General features: G+C 38.5%; 1 protein-coding gene across 1 annotated transcript in view; it reads right to left on the reverse strand.

The window, feature by feature from the left end:
• Window positions 1–15,073, reverse strand: part of PLBD1 (phospholipase B domain containing 1) — a 40,226-nt gene that overhangs the window by 12,358 nt on the left and 12,795 nt on the right. Inside the window, exons 3-6 of the mRNA XM_061361951.1 lie at window positions 11,829–11,912; window positions 9,793–9,931; window positions 2,943–3,107; window positions 1,622–1,766 (exon numbers count right to left, since the gene is read on the reverse strand). Of these exons, the coding sequence (XP_061217935.1) occupies window positions 1,622–1,766; window positions 2,943–3,107; window positions 9,793–9,931; window positions 11,829–11,912 (533 nt within the window). The remainder of the gene's footprint in view (window positions 1–1,621; window positions 1,767–2,942; window positions 3,108–9,792; window positions 9,932–11,828; window positions 11,913–15,073) is intronic.

The following is a 15,073-nucleotide window of genomic DNA, read 5'->3' on the forward strand; positions in this document are numbered from 1 at the left end:
ACAATAGCAAATGGGAACCGACCATTTCAGCTTAGTAGTAGCTGATTTTCAGGTATCCTCCCATACAGCATGCTTCAGCAGTCTCATTAAAACATAAGACTTGTATTTCACGTTACACATAGAATCCGCAAAATGAACAACCCCCAGACATCACCACAGACACCCACTAACAAGGAAATAAAAACACTCTTCATGGCTAAACCCAGTTTTGAATCTGCCACACAACGCAGCATGCAACAGTTGCTAAATCAACCCACGCTATCCTGAAGTACAGCACTATCCTCAACAGTATTTCTGCTGAAAGATACAAGATCCAGAATAACCTTCTGTACATTCAGGCGATGAACAGAGCTCAGACAGGAACCTTTCTGTCAGGTTACATAGGCTTGGTAAAATTCCTTGCAATGAGTAAATTTAATTTCTCCAAAGGAACTGGAGATAACCCAAGCTCTTGAGAGGCTGTACACTTAACAGGAATTTACCAGAATATCTCTACTCCTTCCTCAAAGCAAAAGTTGCAGATGTCAGAATATGCTGCATTTCTGAAGGTCACTGAGGAGGGTCCGAACCCCACAGAAATACTTGCTTTCAAAATGAAATGACCGCAACTTTGCCTTTCAAAACAATTTTACAGTCACAGTCCCAGAGTTCCCTGCCATGAAGGATCCTTGCCTTTGTAGTAAGGCAGGCACAATAATTCAACAGAGCACATTTTTAAACTATCAGCCAATAAAATTTCATCAGAATGAGACAGTCTTCAACAGCACGTACTCCATTATAAAAAGCTTATGAAAATTCTTGAGTGTTTGGGTATTTTTTTGAATTTGAAATTCCACCTTTAAAAACTTATACAACATTAACTCAGCCTTAGATTTGCTTTGGGTTTTCATATTCATGTTTCTTGGTGCTACCATAGCAAGAGTAAATATTTTACCACTGAAACGTTAACTGCTGGCAATTTCTAACCTTCTTCCAGGAAACTTGAGAATATTATGTGCTGCCTGATCTTCCCAAGGGAGATTTTAAAATATTCTGCCTGGCTACATTGCTAACACATAAAATAGGCATAAAAAAAAAATACTCCTCTGCAACAGCTTATAGAGAAGCTGAAAGAGGCAGATGTGGGGGGAGAAACCAACCAAACAAAACCCAACACTGAATATTTGCTAACCCAACACCAAAGAAGTCGATACAATTTCAAATGGCTATTGTTTGATACTCTCTAATAATCCCATTACCGCACTAATCATGCCACACTGCTAAACAGAAGTGTTCAGAATTGTTACTACCAAACACGTGAATGCTATAGGCAAGGTGAGGAGTTCAGTGGTTGAGATGAGGGCAGACATGAGCAGAACTCAAAGGAGCATGTTTGTGCCAGAGGCAGAATATTTAACAAGTACTATTCAAAGCATTGCAGGTGATTAACCAACAACAAAAGACAACGACAACAATATCAGGTTCAAGCCAATAAACTTCCTCTCAATAGGTAAATGTTTTAAGGTAGATTGAAGCCAGTGCTTGCTAAGGTATCATCCATTTTATAGACATCTGCAAGACAGTAAGACGGTCCATACCCATACCTTGGATATTGATATAGGTTTAGTTTTCTTGACTTTACCTGGGTAACTGCTGAATGAGACACGGCCAGTCCTAGTGTCTGGATCAACTATATTAAAGTTCCAGTGCTTGTATATTCTCAGTGTGGCTGCATATGTAAACCAGCTGGAATGGGCAAAATATATATTCTCATATCCAGGTAGAACCTGGAAAAAAGAAGCAGAAAGAGGAATAGTTTCAGACCCTACTATACTTTGCATGTTTTGTACTTGATAAAAAAAGTTGTTCTCTCAGATTCTAAGTAGTTTGATTAATTGTATTGTTTAAGAAGGAGCAAATTCTTGTGCTTTTAACTGTGTACTTAACAATGAATTTCTGAAACTTCTGGAAATAATTCTTGCCCATGTGCTGTTTTCAAATAATTAGTTATTTTTCAAAACAAAACAGCTTAGGGGGTTTTGGGTCACCTGCATCACATGGTATTCTTTGTTTCCCCAGTTTCCTCTTGAATACTTGTATTTACATATTCAGATCAGCCCTCTGCAAACATACCCCACATTAAATTTAAACACACTATTTCTGTGAAAACGCCTCTGGGTGACTTTAAAGTATGGAAGCAAATGCAAGTGTATTTAATTTGAAAAGGTAAATATTTATTGATAATAGCCCTATCAAAAGTATTTCCTTGTTTCTAAGATTTCTTGTTAGCTCAGAAACCTCTTGTGATAGGCAAATGTTTGAACAAATGCTTCCTAATTTGAGTATTGTTGCTCTGGGATACATGGAGTCTCCATATACTGACTAGAACCTTGATAATTTTAATTGAAAAATATAATTGCTACTAAGATGTATCAGGTACTTATCTTAGAAGTATTTTTTCTGTCATTACTCCAATTGGGAAGCCATTCCAGAATATCACTGTTAACACTTAGAAAATATCAGCCAACTGCACCCAGTTATTCTTGTGCTAGCACTGATCTTTAGTTTAAGGAATCCTCTTCCCTTCCTCCCTGCTTAACTTGCTCAATGGATTTGTAGGCTTTCACAATACCCCCTTTCAGACTTCACTTGGCTAGATAGAACAACTTATTCTCTTCCAGCCTCCTCTCCATGGTATTTCCCCATTCCCTAGTAATTCTAGTAGCTTTTCATTGTCAATCTCTGTGGGTTTGGTTTGGTTTTATTTTTTCCCTGCCCTTGAACACAAATGAGCAAAACTGGACCCAAAAATCCTGTTAAAGGCACAAGTGACAACTGCATAAAAGCACCTTGACAAGAGTCTCTTTATGGACATGCAACATAAACAATGAAGACTCCAGAAATGCAGGCTTATGACGCAGCAAATCAACACAGTCACTGGAGATGAAGTTCTTGATGCTCACCTTGATGAGTGCAGAGCAGTGACCCATATCCCACTGATACTTCCCATGGCTTCCTGGCTCCACATTGCATTGTCCACCCCTGGCAGAATACTCAAATAATGCAGGAATGAGGTCTAACAGGTCTCCAACTGCATTCAGAAACTGGACATCAAAGATGCTCAGTGGCTGAGGAAAGGGAGGAAAGAGAGAACACAAAAAGCACTTTCAGACAGAGAAGCATCAAGCTTCAAGTCTCAGCTGTTAGAATTTTTCTTTTGCTCTCAAAGGAAGCTCTTACATGGTCTAGGAAATACCTGCTCACAAGGCCCACATACACATGGGCATTAGTGTGGTATTAGGCATCTAGGTACCTTTAAGGGTCTGGCCCTTGTAGTGGCATTACCAGTGATAGCATTTCTGAGGGGGAAAAAGGAGACACTAGCTATAACTTATGCAAGTTCTGCGTGTCTTTGCAAACAGCACACCAATCAGTCTGCTGTTACTATTATACTGGGGTAATAGTAAGTAGTAAGATTTTAGGGGGTGTTTGTTTATGTATGCCTTTGAAGAGCCTTACATTAACAAACACTCTTGGGAGTTTCTGATTTTTTATAAAGACTGCAATTTAAGACATCCTCAGGACTGAGCAGAAAACAAATGAGAGAAGCAAGATATGTTAATAATACTAATAAAGTATGAAACTAGCTGAAGAAAGAAGTCAGTCAAAAGGCTCTCCAATATGTGCTTTCGAAACCCCTTATGTATGGTTGCAGCTAGCCAGGGCTAACTGTACACAGCTTATTGTGCAACATGCTCTTCAGAACCTTCTTTTAATTTGCCTCTTCAAGAATAAGATCTTAAGTGTGGTCTAAACTCAACTTCCAAAAGCTGTTTTCCAAGTGTTTTCTGCTCTTGCTTGCATCATGCCTTTAGTTAAGGTAAGGATTAAGGAAAAAAAGTCAGAGCATACATCACTTTAAGGCTATAAATGATAATTTTAGAATGGGACACAATCATATAGCAAATAAACACATTGCTTGCAATATAAATCACTACTATTAAACCATACAGCTGACCTCTCTACAAACCCCAACAAAGCACAGACAAGGAATGGAAAAAATAAACAGCACAAAATCCATTTACTTTTTATATGGAAGGCTGAATTCTGTGTTACCCATATACTGTTTTGGAAGAGAGAATAACGAACAGGAAAAAACAAAAATAAATGTAAATTCTAGACCATATATTCCCAGAGAAGCAATTAAACCTTCCCACAATGCTTACCAAGACAACTGAGAGAAATAAGCCATCCTCATAACTAAAAATCATCCGTTGCAGAAGGCCCTAACAATAGCTATAGTTTCAGAAAGAAATCCAAAACCAACTTTCATATATGTTACATTGCTTTAGTTCATCATATTTTTGCTGTCAGGAGCGAAACTGGGAGCAGCAAAGGCCACAGCTGACAAATATCAAGAGATACATCTTTACATAGTTTAAGCAACTCAGTGGTATAAATCATTTACAAACCATTCTCAACAACCATTATCTTACTGGAATCCATAGAGACCTGAACATTGTTTCATCACAATTTTTCCCCATCCAGCTGCACTTAAAGGTCTACAAGCCCACCACTCAATGAAGAGAAGCTGTTTTCCAACATCTAATTCACACAGGCACTACTGTACAGTACCACCAGGAGAGGAGCAAACAGGATTGTATATGAGAATGCTCAGCTAGCCTTGCGACATTTTTATTCTACGTGACATGCGTTTGCTACCACTACATATTCTCCTCCATAAAACCTGCCTTCATTGCAACATCTACCGGTAGTTACACTGACATTGCTCTGGCATCACTTGGAATTGCCTGTATGTTTTTAAAAAGCTTCACATTTCTGTGCTGTCTTACAGTCATTGCAAGTAAAAAAATTCAGTAGCTACTAGGAAATTCATTCAAGCTAGATCAAAGCCAAGCTTCCTTGCCAAGCAAGGAAGCTATCAGAATTGTACACACAGAAAGGTGGCCAGAAAGCTGGAGGAAAGACCCACTCAAAAAAAGAAGCAAAAGCCATGCCAATTCCTAGGGCACTACTGGGTGAGACTGGGCTGCCAGCTCCCAAAGCCAGCCAGAAGAAAGAAGCATCACAGAAGTAAAAGAGGAAATAGGTTGTTAAGCATCCACTAGGGTTCTGTTTTCACTCCCCTTTTGAGGGGAAAGCAAGTTTTGCTGCAGTTTATTTCCAGGAATTCATTGCTTTGCTTGGATAAACCTGGTTTTGTGTTTAAGATTGTCTGATGCTCAGCGAGATAACACAAGCACAGTGCACAGAGCTTCTCTGGAGTCTCAGTAAAACAATGGACTGAAACAGAAGACCCTAATGCAGGCCAAATCTGAGAACTTCAGGAGCGGCCTGGGGCATGTGCCACAAAGCTGAGAGCCCCAGATTGGAAACAACTACAGCTGATTTCCAGGATACAAGGAGAAACCTTTTCTATGAAGACTCAATCAGGGCTCGCTAGCAAGAATTATGGGGGGGGGGACCCGTATGCATCGTAACAAGTGCATAACGTAGAACATATTACAATCTTTTGTAATCACCTTCTCCCATCTCACACAGCAATGTCAGGAAAACTCCTTGCATGCATGGTTTACACCCTGAAGAAGAGTGCCTGAATAAGCTAAATTGACAAGCAGAGAAGTAGTATAGTCATGACAAAAGGAAAAAGTCCTTTTGCTAGAATGTGTGGCTCCTCTAGGGTACCATCCTGAACAGCATAAAGAAAAAAAATATCAGACTGAATTTGAGTTACATCACCTGTAAGGAGAAATAAACTTAGAAGGGGTAGTAGCAGATAGGAGGGAACCAACCTTGTCTGCTAAAGGCTTGTCTACATAGGATATTAAAATAGACAAGTTATTCTGTAACAAGTGTTTTCCAGTACCTTCCCCCTATATAAGCATTCCCAATACAAAATAAAGAAGTACAAATGCAGAGCTGTCCTAGAATCATTGTAGTATTTAAAACTCTGGCACCTCCTTATTCAAAGGTAATTTCCCTGTGTAGACAAGCCCAAGATTAACCACAGCGTTGGCAGATGAAAAGGCTTAATGTTCTTTGAGTGCCCCTCCTTCAGAAATTGTCTTGACAAAAGGGTTGGGTTTGTTTACTGGATATGAAATGTTGCTAAACCAGATGGAATAAAGTCACAGTTTAACATGGAAATCTATTCAGATTTTGACATCATTCTTAATGATACCTGTAAATATCAAATTCAAAATACAGAAGTTTACAACATAGATTGCCTTCATGAATGTCTTAATGGAAGCACCAACCTAAAATAGCCCTGCAGGAAACTAGACTCTATGCAATTTAAAAAGTTCAGAAAAGTACACTATAAAACATTTGCATACATGTACAAATAAAAATATGATGTACTACTACTACTGTAGAACAGTTCAGAGTCCAAACCAAATTTTCTTTGCACAAAGTCTGTGGCAGACAAAATGGTTCCACAATATTCAAGTGAAGTAGACCTGAAGTTTACGGGGAAAAGAAAAAAAAAATATTGAACCTCACAGAGTGACCTGAATGCACATAACCCAACTCTCATTGGATCTTTTTGTGGACTTGGCATAGCTTCACACTACCATGCATATAAGACAATGGAAAGTCAGATCATTTCACTTGTCTTCCTCAAATAAGTGCATATCAACTAATTCATTAAATTTAGAACCCCAAATACTTGCAAGTTTGAAAAGGTACGCATAGTGCCAATAAGAAACCCTGCCATATGCAACGTGCAAAATTAAAAGCAGACTGACTATTGAAACAGCTTGTTTCTATTCTCCTGAAAACGAAACAATTTTATTCAACTTTGCCCAGTGCTCCAGGCTTTGTAAACACAGCTCCTTTTCTCCATCCCCTTTAGCAATTTTGGTCTACCCTTTTCAACCAACGACTTCCCAGTGTTCAGAACACTTTGTCCATGTATGAACATGAAGGCAGAGTGGGTGGGGAAGTGCAAGAACTTAGAAATCTATCTTCACCCCATCTTCTTCCCCATGCCTCTGATCTTTTGGGAGTTAAGGAAAAAGGCAACTCAGCCTTTCTTCTGCAGTGTTTAATTTTCTTTGAAGCTTAAGACAGTTGGGAGAAATTGCCCTCTGCACTTAAAAGATGATCAATTGAATTTAGAAGTACATGCAGTTTTTCCCAATAGCAGTTAGCACATCAGGTAACAAAATAATACAGCCTCTCACATCTTGGTTTTAGGCTTGGTTTTGAATGGGGTTTTGGGTTGGGTTTTTTTGGTGTGGAGAGGAGGTGTATGAAAAAAGAAAATAAAAATACCACAACTCACACTTAAGATATTATCAGTATTTCTAATGTTTATCACCACCATGTAGCCATACTGCACCAATAGAGATCAAAAGAGAAACCGATAATAATCCTAAAACAATACATATACAGAAAGGATTTTTTTTTGTTTTACATGAAACAACAGTAGTATCCACCAAAGGAAAGAAGGAAGACACAACTCTCAAACCTCTAAGGAAAAAATGTAATAGGGATGCAATTTGCTTTTTAAGACATGTAGAATTTGTTGTGGGAGCTTCCAGTAAAGAGATCTTTTATGTATTTAAATTTTTTTTAAGTTGAGAAATGAGTAATGTAAATAGTAAATACTTGTTATTGCAGCTGTTGCACAATATGAGTTCAGAACAACACTGGATTAATTGAACCAAACTATAATGCTTAGAAATAAGGGAAAAAAATCATAGAATCATAGAATAGTTAGGGTTGGAAAGGACCTTAAGATCATCAATTTCCAACCCCCCTGCCATGGGCAGGGACACCATCTATGAAATGAATTCGTTTGCCAAACATTCCACTTACTAACAATCTAAGGGATTAAATTAAAGAACCTTTTTAACATGTACTGCAAGGGCAAAGTTGAAAACAGCCTCTTTGGAGAGTATATGTTCTTTAATCACAAGGAATAAGGCAGATCCTGTTGGTCCTCTAAAGGGCGGTGTTGGTTGGTCATTTAGTTTTTCAAGTACCAACAGTTTACAGAAGCTGGGTTGATTTGCAGATAAATGGGTGTATCAAAGCTAGAATACTAGTCAGCAACATTGCATCTGCACCTGATTTTATTGTCCATATAAGCTCAGAGGAAGAATCTTCAAGGTGTTTATTTCCCTAAGGGGATGCTAACAGCAGTAAATATGTACACAAATAGCACTGCTGTAGCCTATTGTCTCCAAAGTATCTGAAAAGTAGCACAGTATCCAACAAAGTGAATTGCATGTTCTTTTGCAGAGCTGACAGGTATCATTTTGTTGCCAAGGAAAACCAAACACCAAGGTGCAAGACCAGCTGTTCAAAGTATTGAGAGGTAAGACTAGTGTTGACTTTCTGGCCCTGGCAAACAGGAAACTGCAGCACCACCTCAAGTCAGAAACATATATACAAGGGACATTATTGCTTTGAGTAAGACACGGATCTCAACATAGGTGATAATGTCCAAAGATGAAACCATGAACGAAATAAGGAGTGAAAATAAATCCCATCAACTGCTCCAGGCACTTTTGGGAAAATAAACAAATATATCCACTGTATATAATTCAAAAATAGAGGACACAAGAGAATAAAAATGACCCAGTCACATTAGACGTCAGTGATTTTAAGCATCAAATACACAATTAAGTATCAGGGAATACATGTTGCAGGTAAATCATGCCTATTATAAAGAAACAGCTCAGACACAAACTAGCACATTATGCTCCCCCATCTGAAGTTAAAGGATTATGAAGAAGCCAAAAAAACTGATAAGCTTAAAGGGCTCTTTAGATACAGGTGGTGTGAAAGAAAATTAATGAGTTGCTTTTTCCTAGGAAGTCAAGGTTTCTTACTAGCCTCCTTAAGTCAGGCCTATCATGATGGATTTTTCCATTATTGTGAACACTTTCCCCCCTGCCATTAGGGAAGCCCCAGAGCAAGTTCTACACAAGAAAGAAATGTGCTTTTTACTAAACCCTAATTCTTTACAATTTAGGACTTTCAACTTCTCTAAATTCTTGATATAGTTTAACCAAGACAAAAACTGTCAACTACAATTACTCAATCCCTCCCTCTCACATTGAGAAATCTATTAGACATTAGACTTAAGGATGGCATTGTAATTACTACAGCTCTATTGGAGTTAAGGAAGCTCTGCTTTTACACACAAGCTGATGATCCAGAGCAGAATTCTAACTGAATGGAGAAAAAAAAAAACAACAAACAAACACCACCAAACACACACACACACACACACAAAAAACAAACCAAACCACACAACAGCCAGCAAAACTTAGACAAAAAAGGAGAAGACATTTAGCAATGTAAAACATACCCCAAAATAGAGAGGCTTTTAAGGTTTGAAATGTGATGCTTGGAAATAAGAATGGAAGCTTAAATACACTCCCTACATGCTGATTTATGCTGTTGCAGCTACTCTTTATACCTAGAGGGCCATTTGCTTTATAACAATTTTTACATGACAACAGCAACCACTCTGTCTGTCCTTCCAACATTCACACGCAGATACAAAAGCCATCACCAATCTAATCAGCACATGAGCTTCCCGGGTTCCAAGTCCAATGCAAAGGATCTATGGCCTCAATGACTTTGTGGTGACAAGTGCTCAGTCACATTATCTACAATGAACAATCATGGAAGTTTTTGTAGAATGGTATGCAGAATGGGTACTTGCTACTAATTATTCTAATTTATCTCCTTTTTTTAATATCAGATTCCATTCTCCCATCTTTGTTCTCTGACATCCCATCCCCAGCTACTGAAAGAGAGATGCAGCAATCTTACTGTTTGTTTGTGTAGTTTAGCCCACTCGAGGGCTCCCATGTACAGACCATCCAACTGTGCAATAATATAGCCAGCATGCCTCCAAAATGGGTCATCCATATTATTTCTGATTTGTTGTCTTGTCCATTGATCTTGTCTCCTGCAGAGGAACAAACAGGTTGGGGTTTTCTTGTTTTTGTTTTAGGGTACAATTGATAATGCAGGGAAGGTACAAATGATCCAACCTTCCTAGCGCTTTGAGGCAAATCACGCTTTGGAAACTCTGCAGATATTATATGTTATATTCTCTGGGTGTAAATGTTCAGATCTATATAGCATACTCTACAGCACTGTGTATCTACTAGACTTTAGTATCAAGGAGTTGGACTCCACCTCTGTGGGTGGCTCTGCTACATTAGATCTCACATCCCCATATAGTCAGCAAAGGGAAACCAGCATTTGATAGGTATTCCATTTCAAATGCCTATTTAAAGACAAAAAAAGCCTGACCTTTGAAGAGCCTATTTCTCTCCCCTAGGTACAAGTGCAATGAAGGCTTTTTGCTGGTGGTGCTCAAACACTGCCTAAGACCCACTGCTATGCCTCTGAGGAGAAGGTGGGAGACCAAACGCAACCATCCCATGTGCCAAATCCAATCAAGAGGTTACTAGCTAAACAACAGAGATTTAGAGCACAAGGCAACAGGAGGTGAACAGACCTTAGGGCAAGAGCAGTCCACATTATAAGGATCTCCTAGAGTTCCCTCCTTTGCTGTGAGCAAAGGGCCAAAGGAGAACCACAGGTGTTAGAGTAAGTCAGGACAGATTCATGCCTCTTCCATCCTCCTATATTTATCCATCCAGTATTATGTACAGCAGTAAAAAAAGAAAGAATGAACCTGGCAAGGAATCAGACTCTTCCAGCAGTGTATGGGTGATAAAACCAGCCAGATTCAACTTTCTAGAAATAACAAGATGCAGGAAGTATGTCAGAGGAAATGGATATGCTCAGAGAATTCAGGGCTCACACCTTTGAGGACAATGCACCAGCTCATATTGCAAAATTGCCAGTAAGTAAACCAGTGATGCAGGAGTCAAGGATATAACCAATACAAAAAATACAGATGGTCACCTAGTATTACCCCTATCCATCCAACAATGCATCTTGGGGGATACAGCTTTCATGCTGAGTCAGTCTGGAAAAAAACCTGTACACATTGATATGGTAGCTATTCCATTTCTTTCACAAGGAGGACAACAATGTCAAAAAACTATGGCAATGGATAACTAAGATTTTTTTTTTCCTCTTCTTTTTGGATAAGCTAAAACCAATCTACTCTATATACGTGTACCAATAACACAATTAGCCAGATATATAACCCCTCATGGAAAGCACAAGACAAGGGAAAAATGGTTAAAATAGTCCCCAGAACCAACCAAAGTTTCACAAAAGTATTTGTAATGGGAGAAAACACTAAGTCAAGGAGATTTACATAACTGGTAATCACAGTTGAGTTTCCCAGTACCTGACCTAGTTCTCCTCCCACTTCTAGTTTCCCACCTGTGTAAGTGCATTATTTGAGAAGAATTACTTTTGGTTTACACAGCTGAAGAGAAAAGGGAATCAGGACCTTTGCAATTAAAACAGAATTTACATCAGCAGTAGAATAAACAAAATGCTGACCTAACAGAGGGTGAAAAGGATACACAATGCTAAAAAGATTCAGGTGCCTGGAGACCACACTGTTCAGTGTAAGATTCAAAATACCAGCTTTTAGAAAAAGCATTTTGACTAGCATGACCTTCAGTATTCATTGACATTATCCACACAACCCCGTAGCAATGGTTTTAAACATTTATTTGAAAGAAACAGAATTAGGCATGGATATATATGCCCTTCATCATATCTTTTCTTTTCTCATACTAACAGCATTCAAGCAGAGGGAAAGGAAGCATGTATTTTCTTAGGCCCATAAGGAAGAGATTAAAAACCCTTTAAAAACTCATACTCCAAACCCATGTTTTGAGTATTTTATTTTCTAATAACTAAATACATACGCCATAAAATTCTGAACTCCATTTCGAACGACAGGATTCTTAATTAACTGTGGATACATGTTTGCAGCATGGTCATACATGTGCCTGAAAGAATAAAAGTAGCAGAAGTTATTCTTTTGCATCTCCCTTAATTTTGCTTACCAATCCACTGATCAACAAGCATTGATAAACAAATGTCACAGTGCATAATGTAAACTTTTCCAGATCACAGAAGTTACTTCAGTGCATGACTGAAAGCAACAAAACAGCAAAGGCAACACAAATGGACTGTTTAACTTAAAATAAATGACCTTGCTAATAGCTGCTCAAACTACTGTTTCCATAAGAATTTACAAGATAAGCAAGAATGAGATTGAACTACTTTATAGCTAAATTCACATTCAGGAAGTATTTGTAGGCCAGAAGCATCTTCAAAGCATTAGCACATTAACTTAAAGAAATAGTTTACTGGAGAACTATCCTACTGGGGGGAAAAAAAAAAAAAAAAAGAAAAAAAGAAAAACATACCACCCAAAAAACCAAAACAAACCCAAAACAACAAACCAAACACATAGGTGATGAGAATATAATCTGCTCATTCAGTTGAGAGAGAATTTCAGCCTGGTATCTAGCAGGCTTTACTTACCATTAACCATGTTCCTTCCTTTCTGATTAAGCTAAATATCTCTATTTTAAGGTGTATACAAGTTAATCTTTTATGTTCCCACAGGAACTCCCAGTCAGACTCCCCTAAAGAGATTCCGCCTTATGGAAACCAAAATTTCTGTGGGGCTTTTGCTGTTGTTGAATTCAGTTAGCTATGTTATCCCTATTAACTAATAAAACAAAAGTTGTAAAGGTTTTGTTTGGGTTTTGGTTTTTTTTTTCTGTGGTTGGTTGGGGCTTTTTCTTCATTTTGTTGAAGTGAAGTCTTTTACATTTCAAGATGAAATCAACTGCCAAAAATGGCTCAGGAGCCCAGAAGTTAAAATCACCCTTCCATTTAGGTGAAATGCAATCATCTGATTCAAGCCAAAACAGAACTCCAGCATTTCTTACTTTGGGTCAAGCTTAACAAAAAAGGAGGACTACTTAATTCTAAATGGAAATCAGCAGAAATTTATTTCCCTGAGGTCTGGAGTTGATAGAACTACATCAGTCATTAGTAAAATTAGCTCCTACCAAATGCTGAGAGAAAGAAAACAGAACTAAAACAGATACCAGCCTCAAGGAAAGCACATGCCAGCAGGACAGAATTCCTCATATTCAAACTCGTGAAGACAGCTTCCTCTGAGAAGGATGCAGACACAAACTTTTCCCAGTTTCCCTCAAGCTATAATTTGAGAATACAGCCACACATGACTGAATGGTTTGCTGATGATTAAAGAATCAATTACTGATTCTCTAACCACCTTCTCGCCCTCTTTCTGTCCATTGCCCCATTCCCAGCTGGTGTTTTGAGGACTTGATTGTATGTGACCCTGCTGGTTCTTACCTCTGATACCATTCTGACAACCAACTCTGCATACATTCAGGTTAAACACTAACCCTGCAAAAAAAGTGAATTCTTCTTCTGTCAGTTTCCAGTTTGAATTAGGTGGTTATGTAGATAGATAAGCAACAGAGCTGGTGCAAGAAGACAGTGTTAGGAGATGAACTGATGCATAGACCATCAGTAGCAGGCACAAGCTGGGGCTCATTGGATCTGTGGACGGAGGTGCTGGGGCAAGAGAGAGAGGAGCATTAAGCAGCCTCACACCATTACACTTTTCTTGAAACTGCAGCTACAGTATCGATTTTACTTCTAGAGCTATCTGTCTCCCATGTAACACAGAACAAAATGCCATGATCATAACCTACTTCTTGATCACAACCTACTTCTTGAAGACTAGAGAGTTGAAGAGACAGATCAATACTCTCTACCCCTACAGTCACAGTGGATTTGGCAAATAAAAATCCCAAGTAAGTTTAGGAAGGAAATTATAGGCTAACATAGTCCATACTACAAGTCAGAGCTCTTATGGTACTAGAGAAAAGGAACAAATAGCACTAGACAATCCATCTGGCAGATGGCCTTTTATAGATGAGAACCGGATGAGGAGGATAGAAAAACTGCCCAGAATACTACTCTAATCACTGCCTAGGCCAGGACAGATGATCAAGCTTCCAGGCTCAACCTTCAGCTCTACTCTCATTTTGCCCTCAAAGGTTATGCAACACAAGGTAGATTTTAGTAGCATCTTTAAGCTGTGATGATGGATGTGGAGATGGGGTTAGTTCAGAATCAGTGGCCTGAAAATGGCTTTTTTAATTGCTTTCCATCTTATATATGCTAACAGATGACAGACAATTCCTGGAATTGATTTTTCTATTTTAAATGCTCAAAGTTATTGAGAATTTTTCCCCTAGTTGCTATGTTTAATTTTTTTGCTGTAACAAAGCTTCTGTGCACATGGCTTGCATGTTTTGTAAGGCTATTATCCTCTGAAGTAAATTGGATCATTATAGCAAGGTAAGGCTTTGCAACTGTATCTAAAGCCAGATGCAAGGCAATTACAAGGCTGAGACAAGAATTCAAAGTCTAAAACCAGAAAAGGAAAGCACTGCTTCTTCAAATTAGAGAGCAAGATGACAAGAGGTCAGCTGAGGTTATACCAGAAGACAGGAAAATTAACTTTGCTACAAATTTAAATACTGCTGTTTGGCACCTGGCATGCCCCAATTGGAAGACATTAAAAGTAATGTCACAGATCCGGATGTGCTCTACCATTGCCCAAGTAAAATAAGGCCTCATTAACACTTCCCTGTTTGTAATGGGAGAAGATAATTCATTAAAAAAAAGAGCAATCATCTTCGGTTGGATGATAGGGCTAACCAAATGTCTGGATCCCCAGACACTACAAACACTAGAATTAGATTTATCCAACCCCTAACTATCTGTTTTCAGATAGCTACTATCTTAATCAGGTATTAACACTAGAAAGATGATTCATGCTTTAGAAAAGGCTTGTGTTTCTCTGCTACTGGTAAATGGGACTGATCAGTTTAGCTATTGTTTTTTTCTACCACAGATGTATGCAGCTAGAGCTGAGATTAATTCTTCCCCAGGAATCCAAGATACAGGAGTCTCGCATGTCTCATACTTTGCTATTTTTTATCTGTTTGGTTTACATTCTGCTTAGGTTTCTACCAGGGACTAAGTGTACACTTAGATACTTTGTCACTCTTTTGCTTACATAAGGAGCCTAGCTGTGTCTAAAGCGTAA

Source organism: Neopsephotus bourkii, unplaced genomic scaffold (assembly GCF_033783945.1).
Source record: "Neopsephotus bourkii isolate Nb327-2 ecotype Australia unplaced genomic scaffold, CSIRO-AGI_Nbou_v1 NB_107, whole genome shotgun sequence".
Lineage (NCBI taxonomy): Eukaryota > Metazoa > Chordata > Aves > Psittaciformes > Psittacidae > Neopsephotus > Neopsephotus bourkii.